Genomic DNA, 25,007 nt, shown 5'->3' with positions numbered 1-25,007 from the left:
TTTAAATCAGACTTCCCTCGCAGTGCTGTGACTGCGAGGCTCTGACCAGGCATGTGGGATTATACCTCATATAATTCTGGCACCCCCGCAGCACGGTCCCAAAAAACTGTATACTCTACCTCGTAAAATGCCGAATGGGATCGGACCTTGGAATCCAGATCCATAAGACCACAACCAGCATCTCGCTCACGGTGCACTGCAAGAATTAACCCGTCGGCGGAATGGGGTCGTTGACCAGCACTGGCCCCGCGCCACCCAGAGCGCGGCCGCGGCCGCACGTCGTGCTTCTGGCCAGCCCCGGCGCCGGCCACTTCATTCCAATGGCCGAGCTGGCGCGGCGGCTCGTGGAGCTCCATGGCTTCGCGGCCACGATCGTCACCTTCACCAACCTCTCCGGCCCGGCAGGCCAGCTTCTCCCGCGCTTCCCCGCCTCCGTCGCCACCGCCGAGCTCCCCGCCGTCCAAATGAACGACCTCCCCGCCGACGCCCACGACGGCTTAGTGCTCATGGAGCTCGTCCGCCGCTCCGTCCCCAACATCCGCGCCCTCCTCCGCTCCATCAACGACGACTCCAGTGCCGCCCCGCTCGCCGCGCTGGTGCCGGACTTCCTCTGCTCCGTGGCGCTGCCCCTCGCCGCCGAGCTCGGCGTCCCGGGATACCTCTTCATCCCTAGCAACCTGGCGTTGGTCGCCCTCACGCGCCACATCCTCGAGCTCCACGAGGACGCCGCCCCCGGCGAGTACCGCGACCTCGCGGTGCCTCTCGAGCTTCTCGGCGGCATCTCGCTGTGCCGCGAGGACCTCCCCGACGGGTGCGGCAGTTCCAGGCACCCGGGTTACGAGCAGGTTGTCGAGTTGGGCCGGAGGATCCGCGCTGCCGATGGCCTGTTGGTGAACACGTTCTACGAGATGGAACTTGGCACCGCGGAAGCGTTCAAGCGGCTGGTGGTACCGGAGCAAGCTGCGGGCGCGTTCCTCTTCCCGCCGGTGTTCCCGGCGGGGCCATTCGTCCAGCGGCCAGATCCCGACGAAGCCGCCGCGGGCGCGTCGTCGCCATGCTTGGAGTGGCTCGACCGTCAGCCGGTCGGTTCTGTGGTGTACGTCGCCTTCGGGAGCGGCGGGGCACTTTCTGTAGATATATTTGGGTTACATGTATTTGGTAGTTTAGGATTCTTACCTTATCTCTAGGAGAGGCGTCTTGTCCTCCAAGTCTTGTACTCAATATATACTCGCCCTCGAGGCTCAATAATACATCCATTATATTCCGCAACAATCCCTCTCTCTTCCTTCTAACATGGTATCAGCCTAATCACGATCCAAACCCTAGCCGCCGCCGCTTTCGCACCCAGGCGCCGCCCCCGGGGCGGTCGGCCTCCATGACCGCCGCCGGGGGCCGCGCTGCCCGTACCTAGGGTTCGTCCGCCGGTCGTGTCGACCGGCTGCCCTAGAGAGTCTTTTTCCCGATCCTTTGATCCGGGTTTTCTCTCTCTCGTCGGTCACTTTGATCGGCGTCTACTTTTTGGTTTTCCGGTCTATGTGATCCGGTTTGCGTCGCCCGCAGCCACCGTCGACCCCCGCGCCTCTACTCCAACATCGGCGTCGATTTCACCGGCTGCTTCGTCATCAACCGCGTGGCAAGGCTGGACGCGCCGCCCAAGGGACGCCTTCGTGCGTCGCTGCCGGCCGCTCGTCCGCGTGGTCTCCATCGCCGGTCTGTCTTCGTCGTCATCGCCCGGGACATCACCGACAACGTCGCCATCGACTCCGATCTGCGCGTCGTCCCCGCCATGGCGCATATAGCGGCGCCGTCGGTCTGATCAACCGATCACGCGCCTGTCTTCGCCAAGCACGTCCCCGAGCACGCGCCTACCGCCGATCGAGCTACAGGTTGCCATCGCGTCGTCCCTACGGACCGCTGCGTTGCCGCCCGAGGTCTTCCCGTCGGCTGCCCCGACTCACGCGCCGCTACCGCTGACGCCCCTACGGGCGGTCGCGTCGCGGAACGTGGTCCACGCTGCCGCCCTGAGATCCTCCCACCGGCTACCCCTGTAGCCGCCGCCGCCTCCGTGTCACCCCTTAGGGTTATCACGTCGTGGAACGCGGTCCACGCCGCCTCCCGACGGGCCATCGCCCTCGGCTAGTGGTTCTCCGCGCGGCTGCCCTGACCTGCGAGCCTCCGCTACACCGCCTCTTCGGGCTGTAAAGCTGCGGCATGCGGTCACCGCCGCCGCCCGAGGCCGTCCCCGCGGTTGCACCGACCTGCGAGCCGCCGCTACACCACCTCTTCGAGCTGTAGCACTGCGGAACGCGGTCCCCGCCGCCGCCCCGAGGTCTTCCCGCCGTCACCCCGGCCCGCCTGCCGCCGCTGCGTCGCCCCTTCGGGCCGTAGCGCCGCGGCCCGCGGTCCACGTCGCCGTCACCGCGCGTCGACCTCCCGTGGTATGCGCCGCGCCGTCTCCCTTGGCGCGGGAATGCCACCGTCCGCGCCGGTCTTCGTCACGCTGTCAGGGTTCTTCGCCTACTTCGAGCACCGCCGCCGCACTCCTAACCTAGCCGCCGCCGCCGCCGTCAGGCCGCCGCGGTCGCTCTTCTTTGGCCGCCGCCGCCGCTACCTTCGTAGCCGCCGCCGCCGCCCGTGCACCCCCTTCGTCTTTGTCCAAGCACCAGCCCGTCGCCAGCGTCGCCGTCATCTACCCCGACCACTTCGTCTACTCCGACCACCGTTGGTGACATCGGCCCTGCGCCGATAGACGCCGCAATTGTCGTCGAGTTCTTCTCTGCTGGCCCCTCCGACTTCTCCGACATGGCGTACAACTCGTGCAGGTCCCTCATCTACGCATGCCCGGTGCTGGCAACACCGATGCGTGCCTTCATCCACGACGTGTCCTCGGGCCTGGCAAGCCTGGTCGGCGCTTCGTCAACTTCGTCTTCGTCCGTCTATGCATGCCCGGTGCTGGCAACACCGGTGCGTGCCTTCGTCCACTATGTGTCCCCGGGCTTGGCAAACCCGTCGCGACGCGTCGTCAACAACATCTTCTTCCCGGCGCACCACTACTTCGACACCCTTGCGCCCATGCTAACTCGGCGCCCCCTTACGCCTGCGGCTCCACGGCGACTTCCTCGACACCGGCCACCTCGACATCGACATCGACCACGGCATTCTTCGCACGGCTACCTCGACCACGGCTACACCATCCTATGCTCTCGACTACATCGACATCGGCACAAAGGGCTATCATCCGCTTGAGCAACTCGTCGGCTTCCTCTACAGTCAATGCGTCCGCAACGCGACATCGTCCACGACGTTCCCGCTAGGACTGCGGGGGGATGTCAGTCCGTCAGCTGCTATTCTCTCCAGTCTGACCGTCCGCGATGCTCATGTTGTTCGCAACGCTACCGCTACGACTGCGGGGGGATGTCAGAGATATATTTGGGTTACATGTATTTGGTAGTTTAGGATTCCTACCTTATCTCTAGGAGAGGCGTCTTGCCCTCCAAGTCTTGTACTCAATATATACTCGCCCTCGAGGCTCAATAATACATCCATCATATTCCGCAACAATCCCTCTCTCTCCCTTCTAACACTTTCTCTGGAGCAGACGGCTGAGCTCGCGGCCGGGCTGGAGGCGAGCGGCCAAAGGTTTCTTTGCGTCATGCGGATGCCAAGCACCGACGGCGGCTCCGACGAGGACGATCCATTGGCGTGGCTCCCCGAGGGCTTCTTGGGCAGGACGCGGGGCAGGGGCCTGGCCGTCGCGGCGTGGGCGCCTCAGGCGCGCGTGCTGTCCCACACCGCGACCGCCGTCTTCGTGTCGCACTGCGGGTGGAACTCGACGCTGGAGAGCGTGGGGTGCGGCGTGCCCATGCTCGCGTGGCCGTTGTACGCGAAGCAGAGGATGAACGCCGTTCTCCTGGAAGAGAGGCTTGGAGTGGCATTGCGAGTGCCAGCGGAGGTCGGATGCTTGGTGACCCGCCACGAGATCGCCACCGCCGTGAAGGAGCTCGTGGAGGGGGATCAGAAGCTGCGGCGCCAGGCTGAGGACCTGCAGAAAGCGGCAGAACGTGCATGGTCACCGGAGGGGCCGTCGCGCCGTGCGCTCGAGGAGGTCGCCGTCAAGTGGAAGGCGGCGCTTGGCAGAAAAAGCAACACATGTAGTGCATGATCCTCCGAAAGTGCTCTCATCGTACTTCATTTTGTTGTTACTTTGTGACTTTGTGTTTTGGTCATTTGGTCTGAAGTGATCCAATTGCGCCTCAAACTCGCCTTATATGCCTTGTCATTGTCGGTCTAAAAAATGCAACGGTCACAAACTGGCTCATGCTGGTCTCGGGCTGACAGACACCCCTCATATCCAGTTTAAATCTTGAACGGGTATGAGAAGGCCCCACGCACTCCAGCGCGTCCGCCACATCGAACGAGACAGGTAGACCGTACGCCAAATTGCACCACCCCCCCTCTCCCCCCGACCTTCCAATTATTTCTCCCCTCTCTTCTTCCTCCTCCTCGCCGGCCACCCCTAGCTCCGCCGTCGTACTGAGCCCCCAGCGCCGCCAGCACCGCTCCAACAGTCCACCCATCCGTTCTCGCTGCCACAGACATCGTCGTCAGCCCGGACGCAACCACGGTACATCCGACAACTCTCGGACTGCACCTTGCCCTCTATGTGTTCGACACATCGTTCAACCAGTTTTTTATTATTGTTTCTTAGGCAAAACGATGGATTCAGATGGTTCATCAGATGAGGAGTATGGCCGACAGAGCTTGATGAATTGATTCAAAGTGAGTTATTCAATTCATCGGATTCGGACGAAGAAGTCAAGATTATCATGACCATGAGCAGGCAACATGAAATGGACCAGGAGGTGAAGCACATTCTCAACTTCAAGGGCTCGATCAAAGGGAGAAGAGGTTTGAACCAAGATTGGGTCTCTGGAGCTCAGCTACTGTACAATGACTACTTTGTTCTCGATCCAACGTTCACTGATGATCCATGGTTTCGTCGACGGTTCCGTATGTGCAGACCATTGTTCTTGTGCGTGGTAGAGGGAGTAGAGGCACACCATCCCTACTTCAGGCTCATTAGGGATTGTTGTGGACAACTATCATTTACTGCTAAGTAGAAATGCATGGCTTCTCTGAGGATGCTTGCACTTGGTACCGCCATTGATGTCGTTGGTGAGATAGTCTGGATGGGGAGAGCACATGCCCTGAAGACCACTGTCAAGTTTGCCCGCACCATGGTGTAGGTGTTTGGACCATAGTATATGAGAGAACCAAATGTGCAGGGTCTAGAAAAGTTGCAGGCTATTGGAGAGGCAAGAGGTTTTCCAGGTATGCTCGGTTCAATTGATTGCATGCATTAGCGACGGAAGAATTGCCCAAAGGTTTGCGCGGGATGTATCAAGGTCACATCAAAGAGGCCACCATCATATTGGAAGTAGTCGCATCACATGACTTGTGGATTTAGCATGCTATCTTTGGAATGCCTAGCTCTCACAACGATTTCAATGTGCTTCAGCGATCTCCCATGTCTAGGAGATTCGTAATAGGGAATCGTCATTGTGCAACTACACTGTCAATGACCTTGACTACAACATGGGGTACTATCTTGCCGATGGTATCTATTCTCATTGGGCGGCCTTGGGAAGTCCATACCTGAACCCCAAGGCAACAAACAAATCCACTTTCCAACAATGCAAGAGGCAGCTAGGAAGGATGTGGAGAAGGCATTCGGAGTGCTCCAAACTCGTTGGGGAATTGTCCGTGAAGCTGCAATGACGGGGAATTAGAGACATTGTGGCAGCTGATGACATGTTGTGTTAACACAATATGATTGTCAAGGGCGAGGGTGACGGTGTAGGCCAAACCAATGATTTTGAGACGCCTAGAGAACAAGTCCACATTCCGGAACAACACGATGCAGACCAGCTTATGAATTTTCTGCAGATGCATCAGAATCTTCGAGATCATAAGGTGCATGCGCAACTACTGAGTGATCTTGTGGAGCATATGTGGACCTACAATGAAAACCAAGGAGGTAATGTTTGAACTGTGCACTTAAAATAAATTTTATGTTTGAATTATATATTTTTGCTGCCAACATATGTTATTTACGTGCGACATTCATTTGTATGATGGAGATGGACGTGCATAGATTTGCATGAATTTGAGAGTTCAGATTTGAGGTGTGTGGTGATGACCCACAAGTGTAGGCACTAGTAGAAAATGAGACATTTGTCCCGGTTCCAGATGCCCATTAGCCCTGGTTCTGGAACCGGGACTAAAGGGTCGGGACTAAAGCCCAAAACCTTTAGTCCAGGTTCACTTACGAACCGAGACAGAAAGGGCTCCATGTGGCCGCTGCGGGGCACCCAGGCAGGAGGATCTTTAGTCCCGGTTGGTAATACCAACTGGGACTAAAAGGCATCCACACGTCAGCATATGGCAGGAGTAGGGGTTTTTGTTTTTTTGAAGGGGGGGGGGTTAGGGGGTTTTGGAGGGTTAATTTGGGGGTTTCATATATTGTGTCAGGTAGCTAATAGAGAGAAGTGACCTCTCTTATCTCCGTGCTTGGTCGACGCTAGCTACTATACGTATAGAGAGAACTCGACATGCTAGCTAGTAAGCAAATGAAGGAACCATTAAGTACACAAGATCTTCATGAACATATACAAAGAGAAGTGACCTCTGTTTCTCTGAGAGATTGGTCAAACAACAAGTTTTCGTACATCTATCCGACGCTACTAGCTACATATATGCAATATAAGATCTCTTACAAACCCTAACATCTAAGATCTATTTGAACTTCCACATGGTATTCTCCGGCTTTATTTATGACGTGGTCAAGAAAGAATCCCGCCAATTCCTCTTGAATAGCTCGTATGTGATCATGTCGTGGGAGTTCGTCCCGCATCTGCCACATCTAATTTGAAGAAGTGGGTCAATACATATATATGAATGAAACTTAACACAAATGATGGTAATAAAATAAAATTGTGAATTATTTTGTTTATGTACCTCATATTGCTTTCCAGAGCAGCCCCTCTTAGAGGTCGTCGAGTTGTAGATGAACTCGCAAATGTAGTATCCACAAAAATCATTTCCGGCTTCCCGCCACAAGCACTTTACGAGAAATAGAGTTCAATCAAACTGATAATCAAGCATTCTAAATGGTATTGATGAAACTAGCTAGAATCAATGGGATATGCGCGGAACTAGCTAGTAGTACTTAATTTCGGGTGTTTAAATTGCAGCTCCGTCGGCAGTCCCGGCGTAATTACGGTGAACTATTTCCAAACCCTGCCAGACAAAGAGAATAATTACTTGATATCAGGAAATGAACAAAGTTGCCGATATGGTGCGATAATGATTGCTAAGTCTTGAGCTTGCGTTGGTTTTCCTTCAAGAGGAAATGGTGATGCAACAATAGTAGCGTAAGTATTTCCCTCAGTTTTTGAGAACCAAGGTATCAATCCAGTAGGAGGCTCCTCAAAAGTCCCACGCACCTCCGGCGGTGTACCGGGATGGTGCAATGAATCAAGAGTGACATGTATGCACAATTATGCATGGTGGCTTTGCCACAAATACGATGTCAACTATATGATCATGCAATGGCAATGTGACAAAAGTAAAGTATGTCATGATGACGATGAACGGAATGGTGGAAAGTTGCATGGCAATATATCTCGGAATGGCTATGGAAATGCCATAATATGTAGGTACGGTGGCTGTTTTGAGGAAGATATAAGGAGGTTTATGTGTGATAGAGCGTATCGTATCATGGGGTTTGGATGCACCGGCGAAGTTTGCACCAACTCTCAAGCTGAGAAAGGGCAATGCACGATACCGAAGAGGCTAGCAATGGAGGAAAGGTAAAAGTGCGTATAATCCATGGACTCAACATTAGTCAAAAGAACTCATATACTTATTGCAAAAATTTAGAAGTCATCAAAAATCAAGCACTACGCGCATGCTCCTATGGGGATAGATTGGTAGGAAAAGACCACCGCTCGTCCCCGACCGCCACTCATAAGGATGCACAAGCCAGGTACACTTCATGTTTCAAATTTGTCACACAACTTTAACCATACGTGCATGCTACGGGACTTGCTAACTTCAACACAATCATTCTTTAAATTCATAATCACCCAACTAGCATGACTTTAATATCACTACCTCCATATCTCAAAACAATTATCAAGTATCAAATCATAACATCCAATTCACTTCCTACGATAGTTTTTATTATACCCAACTTGGATGCCTACCATTCTAGGACCAATTTTATAACCATAGCAAATACCATGCTGTTCTAAAAGACTCTCAAAATAATATAAGTGAAGCATGAGAGACTAGCAATTTCCACAAAAATAAGTCACGGTCGTGCTCTAAAAGATATAAGTGAAGCACTAGAGCAAAAACTATCAAGCTCAAAAGATATAAGTGAAGCACATAGAGTATTCTAGCAAATTCTAATCAAGTAGGCTTCTCCCAAAAGGTGTGTACAGCAAGGATGATTGTGGTAAACTAAAAAGCAAAGACTAATATAATACACGACGCTCCAAGAAAAACACATATCATATGGCGAATAAAAATATAGCTCCAAGTAAAGTTACCAATGAACAAAGACGAAAGAGGGGATGCCTTCCCGGGGCATCCCCAAGCTTAGGCTTTTGGCTATTCTTGAATATCTTGGGGTGCCATGGGCATCCCCAAGCTTAGGCTTTTGCCACTCCTTATTCCAGAGTCCATAAAAGCTTTACCCAACACTTGAAAACTTCACTACACAAAACTCAACAGGAAATCTTATAAGCTCCGTTAGTGAAAGAAAACAAAACCACCACATAAGGTACTATAATGAACTCATTCTTTATTTATTTTGGTGTTAATCCTACTGTATTCCAACTTCTCTATGGTTTATAAACTATTTTACTAGCCATAGATGCATCAAAATAAGCAAACAACACACGAAAAACAGAACAGTCTGTAGTAATCTGTAACTAACACAAACTTCTGGAACTCTAAAAATCCTACCAAAATAGGAAGTCCTGGAAAATTTGTCTATTGATCAGAAACAAAAAGAATCAACACAAAAGCACGTTTCTGTGATTTAACAAAACTAAATTCGTGCGTGCAAAGTTTCTGTTTTTCAGCAGAATCGAATCAACTATCATCATAGGTTATCCTATAGGCTCTACTTGGCACAAACACTAATTAAAAGATAAAAACACATGTAAAGATGCAAGATTTATTACTAAACAGGAACAAAAACAAAAAACACAAATAAAATTGGGTTGCCTCCCAACCAGCGCTATCATTTAACGCCCCTAGCTAGGCATAAAAGCGAAGATAGATCTAAGTAGTGCCATCTTTGGCACTAAATTCATAAGTAGCTCGCATGATAGATTCATAAGGTAATTTGACTTTCTTTCTTGGAAAGTGCTCCATGCCTTTCTTTAATGGAAATTGGAATCTAATATTCCCTTCCTTCATATCAATAATCGCGCCAATCGTTCTAAGGAAAGGTCTACCAAGAATAATAGGGCAAGAAAGATTGCAATCTATATCAAGAACGATAAAATCTACGGGCACCAAATTTCTATTTGCAACAATGAGAACATCATTGATCCTTCCCATTGGCTTTTTAATGGTGGAATCCGCAAGGTGCAAATTTAAAGAGCAATCATCAAGATCATGGAAACCTAGAATATCACATAAAGTTTTCGGAATCGTGGAAACACTAGCACCCAAATCACACAAAGCAAAACACTCATGATCTTTAATTCTAATCTTTATAGTAGATTCACACTCATCATTAAGTTTTCTATCTATAGAAACTTCCAAATTAAGTTTTTCATCATAAGATTGCATCAAGGCATCAACGATATGTTTGGTAAAAACTTTATTTTGACTATAAGCATGAGGAGAATTAACAACGGATTGCAACAAGGAAATACAACCTTATAAAGAACAATTATCATAATCAAATTCCTTGAAATCCGAGATAGTGGGTTCAATACTATTTAAAGTCATGACCTCTCCAATCCCACTTTTACCAAATTTAGCATCAAGATCTAAAAACTCCGAATTCTTGGGACGACTTCTAGGTAAAGTTGACTCATCTTCAGTCCCATTATTATCAAGATTCATATTGCAAAACAAAGATCTAATAGGGGATACATCAATAACTTTAAGATCTTCATCATTATTTTCATGGAAACTAGAAGAACACGCCTTTACAAAGCTATCTTTCTTAGCACGCAATCTAGCGGTTCTTTCCTTGCACTCATCAATGGAAATTCTCATTGCTTAGAGAGACTCATTGATATCATGCTTAGGAGGAGAAGATCTAAGTTTAAGAGAATCAACATCAAGCGAAAGTCTATCAACGTTCCTAGCCAAATCATCAACTTTGAGCAATTTTTCTTCAAGCAAAGCATTAAAATTCTTTTGAGAAATCATAAATTATTTCACACTATTCTCAAAATCAGAGGGCATCTTATTAAAATTACCATAAGAATTATTGTAGGAATTTCCATAATTATTAGAGGAATTACTAGGGAACGGTCTAGCATTAAAGTTTCCTCTATAAGCATTGTTTCCAAAACTATTCCTACCAACAAAATTCACATCCATAGATTCACTATTATTCTCAATCAAAGTAGACAAAGGCATATCATTGGGATCAAGAGGAGTATTTTTAGTAGCAAACAATTTCATAAGTTCATCCATCTTTCCACTCAAAACATTTATTTCTTCTATAGCATGCACTTTTTTACTAGAAGATCTTTCGGTGTGCCATTGAGAATAATTAGCCATAATATTATCAAGAAGTTTTGTAACATCTCCTAACGTGATTTCCATAAACGTGCCTCCCGCGGCCGACTCTAAGAGATTTCTAGAAGCAAAGTTCAAACCGGCATAAAATTTTTGTATGATCATCCATAAATTCAAACCATGAGTAGGGCAATTGCGAAACATCAATTTCATTCTTTCCCAAGATTGGGCGACATGCTCATGATCAAGTTGTTTAAAATTCATAATATCGTTCCTAAGAGTGATGATCTTAGCGGGAGGAAAATACTTAGAGATAAAAGCATCTTTGCACTTGTTCCAAGAATCAATACTATTTTTAGGCAAAGACGAAAACCAAACTTTAGCACGATCTCTAAGTGAAAACAGAAATAACTTCAATTTAACAATATTGTTATCCGTATCTTTCTTCTTTTGCATATCACACAAGTCAACAAAGTTGTTTAGATGAGTAGCGGCATCTTCACTAGGAAGGCCGACGAATTGATCTTTCAGAACAAGATTCAGCAAAGCAGTATTGATTTCACAAGACTCAACATCGTTAAGAGGAGCAATCGGAGTACTGAGGAAATCATTATTATTGGTATTCGAGAAATCACACAATTTGGTATTATCTTGCGCCATGGCAACAAGTAATCCAACACACAAGCAAACAGAAAAAGGCGAGCGAAAAAGAGCGGAGGAGATTGGGAAAGAGAGGGCAAATAAAACGGCAAGGGTGAAGTGGGGGAGAGGAAAACGAGAGGCAAATGGCAAATAATGTAAATGCGAGGGAGATGGGTTTGTGATGGGTACTTGGTATGTCTTGACTTGAGCGAAGACCTCCCCGACAACGGCGCCAGAAATCCTTCTTGCTACGTCTTGAGCTTGCGTTGATTTTCCTTGAAGAGGAAAGGGTGATGCAGCAATAGTAGCATAAGTATTTCCCTCAATTTTTGAGAACCAAGGTATCAATCTAGTAGGAGGCTCCTCAAAAGTCCCACGCACCTACACAAACAAACAAAGAACTCGCAACCAACGCAATAAAGGGGTTGTCAATCCCTTCACGGCCACTTGCGAAAGTGAGATCTGATAGAGATAGTATGATAAGATAAATATACTTTTGGTATTTTATAATATAGATGCAAAAAGTAAAGATGCAAATAAAAGTAGATTGAAAGCAAATATGATAAAAGATAGAACCGGGGGCCATAGGTTTCACTAGAGGCTTCTCTCAAGATAGCATAAGTATTACGGTGGGTGAACAAATTACTATCGAGCAATTTATAGAAAAGCGAATAATTATGAGATTATCCAGGCATGATCATGTATATAGGCATCACGTCCGCAATAAGTAGACCGACTCCTGCCTGCATCTACTACTATTACTCCACACATCGACCGACTCCTGCCTGCATCTAGAGTATTAAGTTCATAAAGAACAGAGTAACGCATTAAGCAAGATGACATGATGTAGAGGGATAAACTCATGCAATATGATATAAACCCCATCTTTTTATCCTCGATGGCAACAATACAATACGTGCCTTGCAACCCTTTCTGTCACTGGGTAAGGACACCGCAAGATTGAACCCAAAGCTAAGCACTTCTCCCATGGCAAGAAAGATCAATCTAGTAGGCCAAACCAAACTGATAATTCGAAGAGACTTGCAAATATAACTCAATCATACATAAAAGAATCCAGAGGAGATTCAAATATTTCTCATAGATAAACTTGATCATAAACCCACAATTCATCGGATCTCGACAAACACACCGCAAAAAGAGTTTACATCGAATAGATCTCCACAAGAGAGGGGGAGAACATTGTATTGAGATCCAAAAAGAGAGAAGAAGCCATCTAGCTAATAACTATGGACCCGAAGGTCTGTGGTAAACTACTCACAACTCATCGGAGGGGCTATGGTGTTGATGTAGAAGCCCTCTGTGGTCGATTCCCCCTCCGGCGGAGCGCCGGCGAAGGCTCCAAGATGGGATCTCGCGGATACAGAAGGTTAAGGCGGTGGAAATTGAGTTTTGTTGGCTCCCTGGATGTTTTCGGGGTACGTAGGCTTATATAGGAGGAAGAAGTACGTCGGTGGCCGCCCGAGGGGCCCACGAGACAGGGGGTGCGCCCTGTAGGGGTGGGCGTGCCCTCCCCTCTCTTGGCCGCCTCGGCTGCTTCTTGACTTGCACTCCAAGTCCTCTGGATCACGTTCGTTCCAAAAATCACGCTCCCGAAGGTTTCATTCCGTTTGGACTCCGTTTGATATTCCTTTTCTTCGAAATACTGAAATAGGCAAAAAAACAGCAATACGGGCCGGGCCTCCGGTTAGTAGGGTAGTCCCAAAAATGATATAAATGTGTAAAATAAAGCCCATAAACATCCAAAAGGGGTAATATAATAGCATGGAACAATAAAAAATTATAGATACGTTGGAGACGTATCAATGATCGATTGAACTTACTTATGGAGCATATCAATCATGTCCGCATACTCCTGGGGATCTTTTCTTCTCGAGTCTAAGATAGTTACTATTCCAGCTTCAAGCTTAATCTCTAGCAAGATAAAGTGGAATCTGCGCACGCATGCATAATTCATCAATTACATTACTATAATTAACCTCAAGTAAGAGAAACCGAATATGCACAAGACAGTAACACTCACTTGAAGTTGTAAGGAAAGAGTATTTTATCTTTGTTTTGATTTTTTAAGCAACGATTGTAGCAAGTTGTCCTCGGTTTCAAAGACACTGTGTTTGACCGTCCATTCATGTATGATATTTGGGTTAATGAACCCAATGTCATAGATATTTGCTTTTCTGCATTCGATGATCTTCAACCTGCACAATATAGTGAGGATAATTATATATACATGCAAATGAAAGAGCTGAGCTATATATAGAGACTTAATTATTACAATAGTAGTACTTACAGACAGTAGCAAGTCATGAGTGTTTTGTCGAGGGCCTTTTGATTGTATAACTGGAATAACTCGTCAAATTCAACATTCAAAATATCCATTCCAACGAGGTCGTGCTCCTCTTTAATTCTCATCGTCAAAGTATGCTTCCTAGACTTGCAGTATCTTTCCATGTACCATTCATGGAGTCTTCGCATCATCGTTGTTAGAGGAGGAGGAGGATCAGGTTTGACGAGAGGCTGCCCGTATTGGAATCTGAATTCGTCCACCTCCATTGTCTCAAACTCTATATCGTCGATCAAGTAATCAGCAGGATTGGTACCGGGCATCATCCCCGGATGATTAGCGACGATATCGCTATACACCTTGAGCGGGGGGCACGTTTGCTTCGCCTGTTCGCCTAGCTGGGGAATTTTTCCCCACTTCTTTGTTCTGCTAACCTTGCATCTCTGCAAGTACTTCCCGACCGCTCCGCTTCCTTATATGCCTTTTTAATAGTGCGCAGATAGTTGGAATCCGGTGGAGGCAGTGGTGGTCGCTTCAGGGCATCGATACTCCGCTTCACTTTCACCGGATCTATCGTTTCCTTCGGAGGTGGAGGTTTCCGTGCAAAAAAGTCCCTCACTTGGCCATGACTGATGTCCTCGTTTTCCTTGTAGGTCCTCTCATATGGTAACTTTTCCGAAGCATTGAGAGATGGACCGTACTTGAATTGCTTAACTCCTCTGCTTGTACTGCTAGCCGCCGGAGCGGCAACCTCTCTCTTCCGCCGTTGTTGATGCGACGGAGTCCACTGACACGTTGGAGGAGGCGGAGTGCTCCGATGCGTCGGAGGAGGCGGAGGAGGAGCCGTAGTGCCCTCACGTGCTAGAGGAGGCAGAGTGCTCCTCGGAGGAGGAGAAGAAGGAGCCGGAGTGCCGTCACACGCCGGAGGAGGCAGAGTGCCCTGATCACTCGCCGGAGGAGGAGGCGGAGGTGTCCAGTTTGGAAGCTTGATGTACTCCTTTCGCCATAGACATGGAGTCTTCAGAGCAAGACCCACCTGAATCTCCCCTTCACTTGTAGGGTGGTCAAGCTCGAGCTCCTCAAATCCCTCCATTACTTCATCCGCCATCACAACAGCATAGTCCTGTGGAATCGGACAATAGTGAAAAGTTTCGTCGGGTTGAGGAGGTGGAACAGTGCCGACAACCACCTTCAAGGTGATGTTTTGCCATTTCTTCATAAGCTGGCAATGTTGAGCCTCCGTGATAGCATCCACGGGGTAGCTAGGAGCCGTGAAGTCAGGCTGCTGGACGAGCTCCGAGGAAGCCATCTAGCTACTAGCTATGGGCCCGTAGGTCTGTGGTAAACTACTCACGCTTCATCGAAAGGGTAATGGTGTTGATGTAGAAGCCCTCCGTGATCGAATCCCCCTCCGGCGGGACGCCGGAAAAGGCCCCTAGATGGGATCTCATGGATACATAAGGTTGCGGCGGTGGAAAAGTGTTTTCGTGCCCCCCCTGATGTTTTTGGGGTATAAGAGTATATATAGGCAAAGGAACTAGGTCAGGAGACCCACGAGGGGCCCACGAGGTAGGGGATGCGCGCCCTACCTTCCTGGGCGCGCCCCCCACCCTCGTGGCCGCCTCGTTGCGTCTCCGACTTCATCTCCAAGTCTCCTGGTTTGCTTCTAGTCCAAGAAAGATCATCGCGAAAGTTTCATCCCGTTTGGTATTCCTTTTCTGCGAAACTCTAAAACAGACAAAAAACAGAAACTGGCACTAGGCTCTAGGTTAATAGGTTAGTTACAAAAATAATATAAAATAGCATATAAATGCATATTAAACATCCAAAATAGATAATATAATAGCATGGAACAATAAAAAAATTATAGATACGTTGGAGAAGTATCATGCCCTCACGTCGACAATAATTGTTTCCACATAATGCCTACAGTACCTTATCATTTCCTCATTTTATATCACTAAAGATAAGCTATGGAAACACTAAAACAAGCAAACTATGCATTGAAAATAGAATATGTCAAAAACAGAACATCCTGTAATGATATGAACAATGACCATACTTCTGAAAACTCTAAAAATTCTAATTTTTTTAGGAAATGTGGGAAATTTGTATATCATTCATCTATAAAAACATTTAGAGAAAAATCATGTTTCTATTAATTTACAAAATTCTAGAACTGGTCACAAAAGTTTCTGTTTTTGCACAGAATCAAGTCAACTATCATCCACACTATCCCAAAGGCTTTACTTGGCACTTTATTGAAACAAAATCAATAAAACATGATTACTACAATAGCCTAGTCATGTGAACACAAAAAACAGTAAGTAGAAATATTGGGTTGTCTCCCAACAAGCGCTTTTCTTTAATGCCTTTTAGCTAGGCATGATTATTTCAATGATGCTCACATAAAAGTAAAGAATTGAAATATAAAGAGAGCATCATGAATCACATGGAAGGCAAATTTAAGTTTAACACATTTCCTATGCATAGGGATTTTGTGAGCAAATGATTTATGGGAACAAGAATCAACTAGTATAGGAAGGCAAAACAAGCATAACTTCAAAACTTTCAACACATAGAGAGGAAACTTGATGTTGTTGATATATATGTAAGCATATATTCACCTCTCATAATAATTTTCAGTAGCACCATGAATGAATTCAACAATATAACTATCACATAAATCATACTTTCCATGATCCACAAACATAGAATTTTTATTACTCTCCACATAAGCAAGTTTCTTCTCATTCATAATAGTGGGAGCAAACTCAACAAAATAACTATCATGAGATACTTGATTGTCATAATCAAATCGAACATTAAAATCATGATGACAAGTTTCATGTTTATCATTATTATTTATAGCATACATGTCATCACCATAATCATCATATATAGCAACTTTGTTGTCAATATCAACTGAAACCTCTTCGAAGATTGTGGAATCATCAGTGAATAAAGTCATGACCTCTCCAAATCCACTTTCATAATTATTACAATAAGGTTCAACACCCTCCAAAATAGTGGGATCAATTCTACCTAGAGTTGACACTCTTCCTAACCCACTTTCATCATTGTAATCATCATAAATAGGAGGCATGCAATCATCATAATAAATTTGCTCATCAAAAATTGAGGGACAAAAAATATCATCTTCATCAAATATAGCATTCCCAAGCTTATAGCTTTGCATGTCATTAGCATCATGGATTCAAAGAATTCATACTAGCAACATTGCAATCATGCTCATCATTCATGGATTTTATGCAAAACATTTTATTTAATTCTTCTTCTATCAATTGAGCAAAATTTTCTGATCCATCATTTTCAAGAAAGACATGATAAAGATGAATAATATGATGCAACATCAATTCCATTCTTTTGTAGTTTTCTTTTATCAACCAAACTAGTGAAAAATAAGAAACTAACAGATTCAATTGCAAGATCTAAAGATATACCTTCAAGCACCCACCTCCCCGGCAACGGCGCCAGAAAAGAGCTTGATGTCTACTACACAACTTTATTCTTGTAGACTCGTGATGGGCCTCCAAGCGTAGAGTTTTGTAGGACGGTAGAAATTTCCCTCAAGTGGATGATCTAAGGTTATCAACCCGTGGGAGGCGTAAGATGAAGATGGTCTCTCTCAAACAACCTTGCAACCAAATAATAAAAAGTCTCTTGTGTCCCCAACACACCAAATACAATGGTAAATTGTATTGGTGCACTAGCTCAACGAAGAGATGATGATACAAGTGTATTGATGCTAGTAGATATTGATTTTTTTGTAATAGTAACAATAAAAATAGCAAGATAACGAGTAACAAAAGTGAGCACAAACAGTATTGCAATGCTTATAAACAAGGCACAAGGTTCATACTTTTGCTAGTGCAATCTCTCAACAACGCTAACATAGTTGGATCATATAATCATCCCTCAACGTGCGATAAAGAATCACTCCCAAGTTCCTATTAGTGGAGAACATAAGATAGAAATTGTTTGTAGGGTACGAAACCACCTCAAAGTTATTATTTCGATCAATCCATTGAGCTATTCTTATAAGTGTCACAAACAGCCCTATAGTTCATACTAAAATAACACCATATGATACACATCAACCAACTCTATTGTCACCTAGATACTCCGATGTCACCATGAGTATCCGTGAGTTGATTATACGATATGCATCAAACAACTTCAGATTCATAATACTCAATCCAACACAAAGAACTTCAAAAGAGTGCCCCAAGATTTCTACCGGAGAAACAAGGATGAAAACGTGCATCAACCCCTATGCATACATTACCCCAATGTCACATTGGGAATCCACGAGTTGAGTGTCAAAACATATATCAAGTGCTCTCAAATCCAACAAAGAATTCAATCTAATAAAGTGCAATCTCAAAGGTAGAACTCAATTCATCACAACAAGATAGAGAGGGAAAAACACCATATGATCCAACTATATTAACAAAGCTCATGATACATCAAGATCGTGCCAAATCAAGAACACGAGAGAGAGAGAAAGAAAGAGAGAGAGAGAGAGAGAGAGAGATCAAACACATAGCTACTAGTACAAACCCTCAGCCCCGAGGGTGGACTACGCCCTCCTCATCATGGTGGCCGCCGGAATGATGAAGATGGCCTCCGGTGATGATTTCGCCCTCCGACAGGGTGCCGAAACAGGGTCCAGATTGTTTTTTCGTGGCTACAGAGGCTTGCGGCGGCGGAACTTCTGATCTAGAGTTATTTTGGGGGGTTTATGTATTTATAGGATTTTTCAGCATCGGTGTCACTTCTAGATGGGCTTCGAGGGGCCCACTACCCACCAGCACACACTGGAGGGGGTGGTGCGCCCTGGTGGGTAGTGGCCACCTCGTGGCTGTTCTGGCCCTCCCACGTAGCTTCTAGTACCTCTTTTCTTCCAAAAATTCGTCAAAAAGTTTCGCTGCATTTGGAGAACTTTGATTTCTGCACAAAAAACAACACCACGGTAGTTCTGCTGAAAAAAGCACCAGTCCAGGTTAGTTTCATTTAAATCATGTAAATTTCACCCAAACCATATAAAATTGTTGTAAACACGACATGAATGTTAGGGAACGTAGTAATTTAAAAAAAATCCTACGCACACGCAAGATCATGGTGATGCATAGCAACGAGAGGGGAGAGTGTCGTCCATGTACCCTCGTAGACCGTAAGCGGAAGCGTTATGACAACGCGGTGGATGTAGTCGTACGTCTTCATGATCGACCGATCCTAGTACCGAATGTACGGCACCTCCGCGATCTGCGCACGTTCAGTTCGGTGACATCCCACGAACTCACGATCCAGTAGAGCTTCGAGGGAGAGTCCCATCAGTACGATGGCGTGATGACGGTGTTGATGAAGCTACCGACGCAGGGCTTCGCCTAAGCACCGCTACGATATGACCGAGGTGGATTATGGTGGAGGGGGGCACCGCACACGGCTAAAAGATCAATGATCAACTTGTGTGTCTATGGGGCGCCCCCTCCCCCGTATATAAAGGAGTGGAGGAGGGGGAGGGCCGGCCCTCTACTATGGTGCGCCCTGGGGAGTCCTACTCCCACCGGGAGTAGGATTCCCCCCTTCCAAGTAGTAGGAGTAGGAGAGAAGGAAAGGGAAGAGAGAAGAGAAGGAAGGAGGGGGCGCCGCTCCTCCCCCTAGTCCAATTCGGACTAGGCCTTGGCGGCGCGCGGCCTGCCCTAGGTAGCCCCTCTCTCTCCCCTTTAAAGCCCAATAAGGCCCATATACTCCCCGGCGAATTGCCGTAACTCTCCGGTACTCCGATAAATACCCGAACCACTCAGAACCTTTCCGATGTCCGAATATAGCCTTCCAATATATCGATCTTTACGTCTCGAACATTTCGAGACTCCTTGTCATGTCTCTGATCTCATCCGGGACTCCGAACAACCTTCGGTACATCAAAACATATAAACTCATAATAACGATCGTCACCGAACGTTAAGCGTGCGGACCCTACGGGTTCGAGAACTATGTAGACATGACCGAGACACGTCTCCGGCCAATAACCAATAGCGGAACCTGGATGCTCATATTGGCTCCCACATATTCTACGAAGATCTTTATCGGTCAAACCGCATAACAACATACGTTGTTCCCTTTGTCATCGGTATGTTACTTGCCTGAGATTCGATCGTCGGTATCTCAATACCTAGTTCAATCTCGTTACCGGCAAGTATCTTTACTCATTCCATAATGCATCATCCCACAACTAACTCATTAGTCACATTGCTTGCAAGGCTTATAGTGATGTGCATTACCGAGAGGGCCCAGAGATACCTCTCCGACAATCGGAGTAACAAATCCTAATCTCGATCTACACCAACTCAACAAGTACCATAGGAGACACTTGTAGAGCACCTTTATAATCACCCAGTTACGTTGTGACGTTTGGTAACACACAAAGTGTTCCTCCGGTATTCGGGAGTTGCATAATCTCATAGTCATAGGAACATGTATAAGTCATGATGAAAGCAATAGCAATATACTAAACGACCGAATGCTAAGCTAACGGAATGGGTCAAGTCAATCACATCATTCTCTAATGATGTGATCCCGTTAATCAAATGACAAGTCATGTCCATGGCTAGGAAACTTAACCATCTTTGATTCAATGAGCTAGTCAAGTAGAGGCATACTAGTGATACTTTGTTTGTCTATGTATTCACACATGTACTAAGTTTCCGGTTAATACAATTCTAGCATGAATAATAAACATTTATCATGATATAAGGAAATATAAATAACAACTTTATTATTGCCTCTAGGGCATATTTCCTTCAATGAATACTTCATTAATTATAGATACATTGGATATGTATCATGGAGGTGTGCTCTAGCGAACAGAACATTCCCTAGGAACATTTTGTTCTTGCGAAAGAAATGTTCGCTCGGGGAAGACCCCTCCCGGCGAACCCCTCCCCCCTTTTACGTATCTAAGCCTTCAAATGGACCCAAAAAAGGCTCAATTTCATGTGCACTACTAAAAGTATAAAATCTTATATTTTGGACCTCACTTTAACAAGTTAAAACGTGATCGAAAAAAATGCCATGACGTATAAAACAAAAATGCCATCATGATCAAAATTGATCATATACTGTACATTTTCTCTAAAAATGATGTTGCCATACTAGAAAAAATAAAGAAAAATAATAATTTAATTAGCTGAGAAATTTAGAATTTGACTCGCTAATAATTTCATATATAGCACACTGATAGGTCTCCATCGTATCTATAATTTTTGATTGTTCCATGCCAATATTCTACAACTTTCATATACTTTTGGCAACTTTTTAGATTATTTTTGGGACTAACATATTGATCCAGTGCCCAGTGCTAGTTCCTGTTTGTCGCATGCTTTATGTTTCGCAAAAAAACATATCAAACGGAGTCCAAACGGGATAAAAATGGACGGAGAATATTTTTGGAATATTCGTGACACCTGGGAAGAAGAATCAACGCGAGAGAGTGCCCGAGGGGGCCACGAGGCAGGGGGCGCGCCCCTGACCCTCGTGAGCACCCTGTAAGGCGGTTGTTGCTCTTCTTTGGCCGCAAGAAAGCTAATTTTCGGAAAAAAATCATGGCGAAGGTTTCAATCCAATCGGAGTTACGGATCTCCGGATATATAAGAAACGGTGAAAGGGCAGAATCTAAGAACGCAGAAACAGAGAGAGACAGAGAGACAGATCCAATCTTGGAGGGGCTCTCGCCCCTCCCACTCCATGGGATCCAAGGACCAGAGGGGAAACCCTTCTCCCATCTAGGGAGGAGTTCAAGGAAGAATAATAAGAAGAAGGGGGGCTCTCTCCCCCTTGCTTCCGGTGGTGCCGGAACCCCGCCGGGGCCATCATCATCACCGCGATCTACACCAACAACTTCACCACCCTCATCACCAACTCTCCCCCCCCCTCTATGCAGCGGTGTAACCTCTCTTTTACCCTCTGTAATCTCTACTTAAACATGGTGCTCAACGCTATATATTATTTCCCAATGATGTATGGCTATCTTATGATGTTTGAGTAGATCCATTTTGTCCTATGGGTTAATTGATGAACGTGATTGGTTTGAGTTGCATGTTTTATTATTGGTGCTATCCGTGTCACGCAAGCGTGAGGGATTCCCGCTGTAGGGCGTTGCAATACGTTCATGATTCGCTTATAGTGGGTTTCTTGAGTGACAGAAGCATAAACCCGAGTAAGGGGGTTGTTGCGTATAGGATAAAGGGGACTTGATGCTTTAATGCTATGGTTGGGTTTTACCTTCATGATCTTTAGTAGTTGCGGATGCTTAGAGTTCCAATCATAAGTGCATATGATCCAAGAAGAGAAAGTATGTTAGCTTATGCCTCTCCCTCAAATAAAATTGCAATAGTGATTACCGATCTAGTTATCGATTGCCTAGGGACAAATAACTTTCTTGTGACAAAAAGCTCTGTACAAAAACTAACTTTATTGCTTGTTTATCTTCACAGCCCCTAGCTTTTATTTATGTGCTCTTTATTATCTTGCAAACCTATCCTATACTACAAAGTCCTTCTAGTTTCATACTTGTTCTAGATAAAGCAAACGTCAAGCGTGCCTAGAGTTGTATCGGTGGTCGATAGAACTTGAGGGAATATTTGTTCTACCTTTAGCTCCTCGTTGGGTTCGACACTCTTACTTATCAAAACAGGCTACAATTGATCCCCTACACTTGTGGGTTATCAAGACCTTTTTCTGGTGCCGTTGCCGGGGAGTCATAGCGTGGGGTGAATATTCTCGTGTGTGCTTGTTTGCTTTATCACTAAGTAATTTTTATTTGCTGTCCTAAGTTGTTCTCTATCTTTAGTCATGGATATGGAACACAAAATACCAAAAAAATTAGGTGTACTTGCTACTCATGGAGATGGGGAACCTCCTAAAACCCTAGATGCTGGTTATGTGAAAAATATTATGTACTGCTTTGATAATCCTGAGAAAACCCCATTCAATTATGTTATGGGAGACACGTTGGATCAATGTGAATACTTTAGGGATTATCGCTTGACACAAAAAGGGAAACTATTATGGGATCAAATTCATATGTTGCATTGGTATGCTCGGGAACTATGCTTGAGATATGATTATACTTGTTGCTCTAGGAAGAAGGCTCCACACCTTTCCTTTTCATGCAAATTTGATGATAATGAAACCTTGGCTTCTTATGCTAATGGTATATATGATTACTATGATGTGGAACAAATAGAAGAATTTGTTGCTTTTATGGGTGCTTATGAAATTGAATCTTTGTTTAAAACATGTGAAAATCTTGATGATGCTGTTTACAGACCTGAAAATTTTGCTATACTTAAATATTGCTATGAAAATTATGAATTTAATGCCGATATTGATGCATTTATTGAGGAAGTCTCCGCTGTCCAAGAAGAGACTAATATTTTGCAGGAGTCTATGGAAGAAGAAATTGATGAAACTGTGAGCTCATTGGATGAAAAAGATGAGGAGGAGAGCGAAGAACAAAAGGAGGAAGAGCGGATTAGCTACCCGTGCCCACCTTCTAATGAGAGTAACTTTTGAACTCATACATTGTTTAATTCCCCTTTCGTGCTTACCGAAGGATGATTGCTATGATGATTGTTATGATCCCGTTGATTCTCTTGAAATATCCGTTTTTGATGATGCTTGCTATGCTTGTGGCCATGATGCCAATATGAATGATGCTTATGGAGATGAACTTGCTATAGTTCCTTATGTTGAACATGAAATTGTTGCTATTGCACCCACGCATGATAGTCCTATTATCTTTTTGAATTCTCCAAACTACACTATATCGGAGAAGTTTGGGCTTAGGATTATATTGATGGGTTGCCTTTTACCATTGCACATGATGATTTTGATAGATATAATATGCATGTGCTTGCTGCTCCTACTTGCAATTATTATGAGAGAGGAACTATATCCCCACCTCTCTATGTTTCCAATATGATAAAATTGCAAGAAACTGCTTATACTATGCATTGGCCTTTACTATGTGTGCATGAATTGTTCTTTTATGACATGCCGATGCATAGTAAGAGAGTTAGACTTTGTTGTTGCATGATATATGTTACTTTGTGCTCACTACTAAATTACAAATCATTGTTAATTAAAATTGGCTTTGATATACCTTGGGATCCGGGTGGATTCATGACTTGAGCACTATATGCCTAGCTTAATGGCTTTAAAGAAAGCGCTGCCACGAAGACAACCCGGAAGTTTTAGAGAGTCATTTATTTATGTTGAGTGCTTTTATATAGTCTAAAAACAAAAAAATAAAGAGGGAACCCAAAACTTTTCAAAAAGGAAAGTGAAAGTGAGAGAGACAAGCATTGTTGAAGTGGGAGAGCTCCTTGAACTTTGTTCGTGCTCACGGAAACTTTGTGAATCTTAGTTACCAAAAATTTTCATCAAAAATAATTATCCCCTTGTAAAATTCCATTGTATTGTAAAAATAATGTGCCAAGGTTTGCCTTTAGGATGTTTACAATGCTTGTTGGTTTGTGCGGTGCAGGACAGAAACTTTGGCTGTAGTGCACAATTTTACATTTTTTACTGGAACGTCAAAAAGTTCTGATTCTTTTTGCACTGTATTTATGTACAAATTGTTTATTTTTCCTAATTTTGGTAGAATTTTGGGGTACCAGAAGTATGGTGAATGTTCAGATTGCTACAGACTGTTCTATTTTTGACAGATTTTGTTTTCGATGCATAGTTTACTTGTTTTGATGAAACTATCAATTTATATCAGTGGATTAAGCCATGGAAAAGTTATATTACAGTAGCTACAATGAAAAAATAAAATATGAATTGGTTTGCAACAGTACTTAGAGTAGTGATTTGCTTTATTATACTAACGTATCTTACCGAGTTTTCTATTGAAGTTTTGTGTGGATGAAGTGTTTGATCGAGGTGGTATCGATATGAGGAAAAGGAAGAGAGGCAATAGCTCAAGCTTGGGGATTCCCAAGGCACCCCAAGTAAATATTCAAGGATACTCAAGCATCTAAGCTTGGGGATGCCCCGAAAGGCATCCCCTCTTTCTCAACAAGTATCAGTATGTTTTCGGATTCGTTTCGTTCATGCGATATGTGCAAGTCTTGGAGCGTATTTTGCATTTAGTTTTCACTTTTCTTTTATGCACCATGTTGGTATGAGATAGTCCTTGGTTGATTTATAGAATGCTCATTGCACTTCACTTATACCTTTTGAGTATGGCTTTATAGAA

The 25,007-nt window shown here is 45.0% G+C and overlaps 1 protein-coding gene across 1 annotated transcript; it reads left to right on the top strand.

The window, feature by feature from the left end:
* Positions 1 to 221: 221 nt before the first annotated feature.
* Positions 222 to 4,193, top strand: LOC123040850 (hydroquinone glucosyltransferase-like). Its single transcript, XM_044463593.1, has 2 exons — positions 222 to 1,120; positions 3,580 to 4,193. The coding sequence occupies exons 1-2, from the start codon at positions 222 to 224 to the stop codon at positions 4,160 to 4,162; spliced, it is 1,482 nt and encodes a 493-aa protein (XP_044319528.1). The 3' UTR covers positions 4,163 to 4,193.
* Positions 4,194 to 25,007: the final 20,814 nt, after the last annotated feature.

This window comes from Triticum aestivum, chromosome 2B (genome assembly GCF_018294505.1).
Source record: "Triticum aestivum cultivar Chinese Spring chromosome 2B, IWGSC CS RefSeq v2.1, whole genome shotgun sequence".
NCBI lineage: Eukaryota > Viridiplantae > Streptophyta > Magnoliopsida > Poales > Poaceae > Triticum > Triticum aestivum.
Note: the sequence above shows the minus strand (reverse complement) of the source record. Positions and strands in the feature narration are given on the sequence as shown.

Bases quoted from the DNA above. Each gene is read 5' to 3' on its own strand.
- LOC123040850 (XM_044463593.1), top strand. From the start codon at position 222: ATGGGGTCGTTGACCAGCACTGGCCCCGCGCCACCCAGAGCGCGGCCG. The intron at 1,121-3,579 runs GGCACTTTCTGT...TCTCTCCCTTCT, and splicing joins GTCGCCTTCGGGAGCGGCGG to AACACTTTCTCTGGAGCAGA.